We start from the raw sequence: 1,940 nt of genomic DNA on the forward strand, positions 1-1,940 counted from the left end.
ATGGCAGCCGCCTAACGTGACCTAGATCTCCAAAGTTCCATTGTCACTCCCTGCTTTTCCTCAAAGTAGTGCAACCAAGCCCAGCCCCGCTCCGTATGCCAGGCCTATGAGGTCACCTATCTTTGTTCCGTCTAGATCCTCGGGTGTTAGAAACATGTGGCCCCAGGTCTATATCTCTTGCAGGCAAACATAGGACAACGACACAGAAGGTGCACGCTGTCCTCGCTTTCCTCTCCACATAGTCGGCAGTTTTTCTGCTTGACTAGTCCTATATTGAATAGGTGTGCTCTGAGGGACAAGTGTCTAGTAAGAAGGCCTATTCTCAGTTTTTTTGCTGCCAGCTCTTTTTACTCTGCCCGGATTGGGGTTTTCCATAAATTTCTTGGCTTGTCAGCAGCCCTTTATTTTTTTCCAGGAGTTTAAATGCTCCAGCTCCAGCATTTCTTTGATCTTTCTTTTACCTAGCACGAAGGAAACTCCGACGGTCTGTTCAGCCGAGTCTATTTCTGTCTCCGGCTTTGCTAGCCCATCCGCCCTCTCGTTGCCCGGTATTCCCTGGTGACGAGGGACCCATACTAAGGTGATTTCACTTGTTTCTCCTAGTTTGTCAAGGGCTTGCATGCAGTCCCAAACTACAGACGATTCTGTAGAGGTCTTTGCAAGTGCATTTATGGCTGCTCTGCTATCCGAGATGCAGATACAGTTCCTGATTTTTCTATCGATCAGGAGTTCTGCACACCTTGAGATGGCAAATATCTCAGCTTGAAAAACCGTGGATAGCCTTCCTATTGGTATGCTTTTTTCATGATTGATATTGGGGCCGTAGATGCTCGCCCCAAAACGATTATTTGCTCCCGATCCATCCGTGTACCATACTTCCACGTTTGGATTGGTTAGAAAGTTGGTATCTTGTCAGTCCTCCCTAACCGGTATTCAAACCTTAAAGGTCTTTTCCAGTAGGTGTTTCCTGGGGATCTTGCTTCAGTGTTAAGGGGGCCTGTAGGACAGACCCAGCCTAGTGTGGCCAAGTCTGGTTTCCTTCTACTCCCCCTGACACTTCATCCTGTATACTATTTGTCTTGCTATGCTGATGATCATTAGGCGCAAGGGCGGAAAACTGAGTGCCATCTCCAGCGTCTCGATAGGTTTTCATGGCCCCTGTCGCAGCCCTCAGATATCTCTCTTGAAGGCTTTTGAGCACGTTCCTCGCCTCCACCTTCTCCACCCTTGGCCACCAGACAATCGCAGCATACGTTGTAGCCAGACATTAGAAGAAAATGTTACCTTATTTCGATAATTTACCTTAAAATTGATCGCCACCTTGTTTTACCTCGCAACAAGGAAGATAGTTGCCTCTCGTTAGGACGTCCTTGTAAATAGATATTTTCTCAAAGACGATATGAATTCTTTCAGGCTGCTGCGTTAACAACTCCGTGTACCCAAGGTTATCGGAACTTCGTAAGAGATCTTCCCTCGGTGAACGATTTGCAGGAAAGGTTCTCAGGATATGTTTCTCGTGAATAACGAGACAAGTACATATGTTATTATATAGAAGTTTATTTACATATGTACATTGTTTAGCACGACACACGAGTATTACAATCGTGTCGAATTAATCAACGGAAACACAACGGGGCTGTGTATTACCCAGCGCGTACGCGGGCTCGTGGTCGTTAATTATAATCTCACTTTCGACACTTTTGGTCGTATCCAACGATCACATCGGTTCGCGAGGCTTATTATTTTATTACAATCGCGTACTACGGAAACGATAATGTTCTTTGCTAAACACGGCTTGGCCTGTACCGTCGCGTCTCGCGTCAATGGCGTCGTTACCTGATGCAATCTTATGCAATCAGTTTTCTGTATTTTACGGATTTCGCGAATAATCTCGGACTTTCCGCCCTTAAGGGGATCCTAAAGTCCTGTATTACCGACTA

General features: G+C 46.1%; 1 protein-coding gene across 1 annotated transcript; it reads right to left on the minus strand.

Annotated features, from left to right (window-relative positions):
* Window positions 1-390: 390 nt before the first annotated feature.
* LOC108762998 (uncharacterized) lies at window positions 391-1,153 on the minus strand. The gene is made up of 2 exons (XM_018510283.1): window positions 1,056-1,153; window positions 391-739 (listed from the first exon to the last, which is right to left on the minus strand). Exons 1-2 carry the CDS (start codon window positions 1,151-1,153, stop codon window positions 391-393), a joined length of 447 nt encoding a protein of 148 aa, XP_018365785.1.
* Window positions 1,154-1,940: the final 787 nt, after the last annotated feature.

Source organism: Trachymyrmex cornetzi, unplaced genomic scaffold, assembly GCF_001594075.2.
Source record: "Trachymyrmex cornetzi isolate Tcor2-1 unplaced genomic scaffold, Tcor1.1 scaffold333, whole genome shotgun sequence".
In the NCBI taxonomy this organism is placed as follows: domain Eukaryota; kingdom Metazoa; phylum Arthropoda; class Insecta; order Hymenoptera; family Formicidae; genus Trachymyrmex; species Trachymyrmex cornetzi.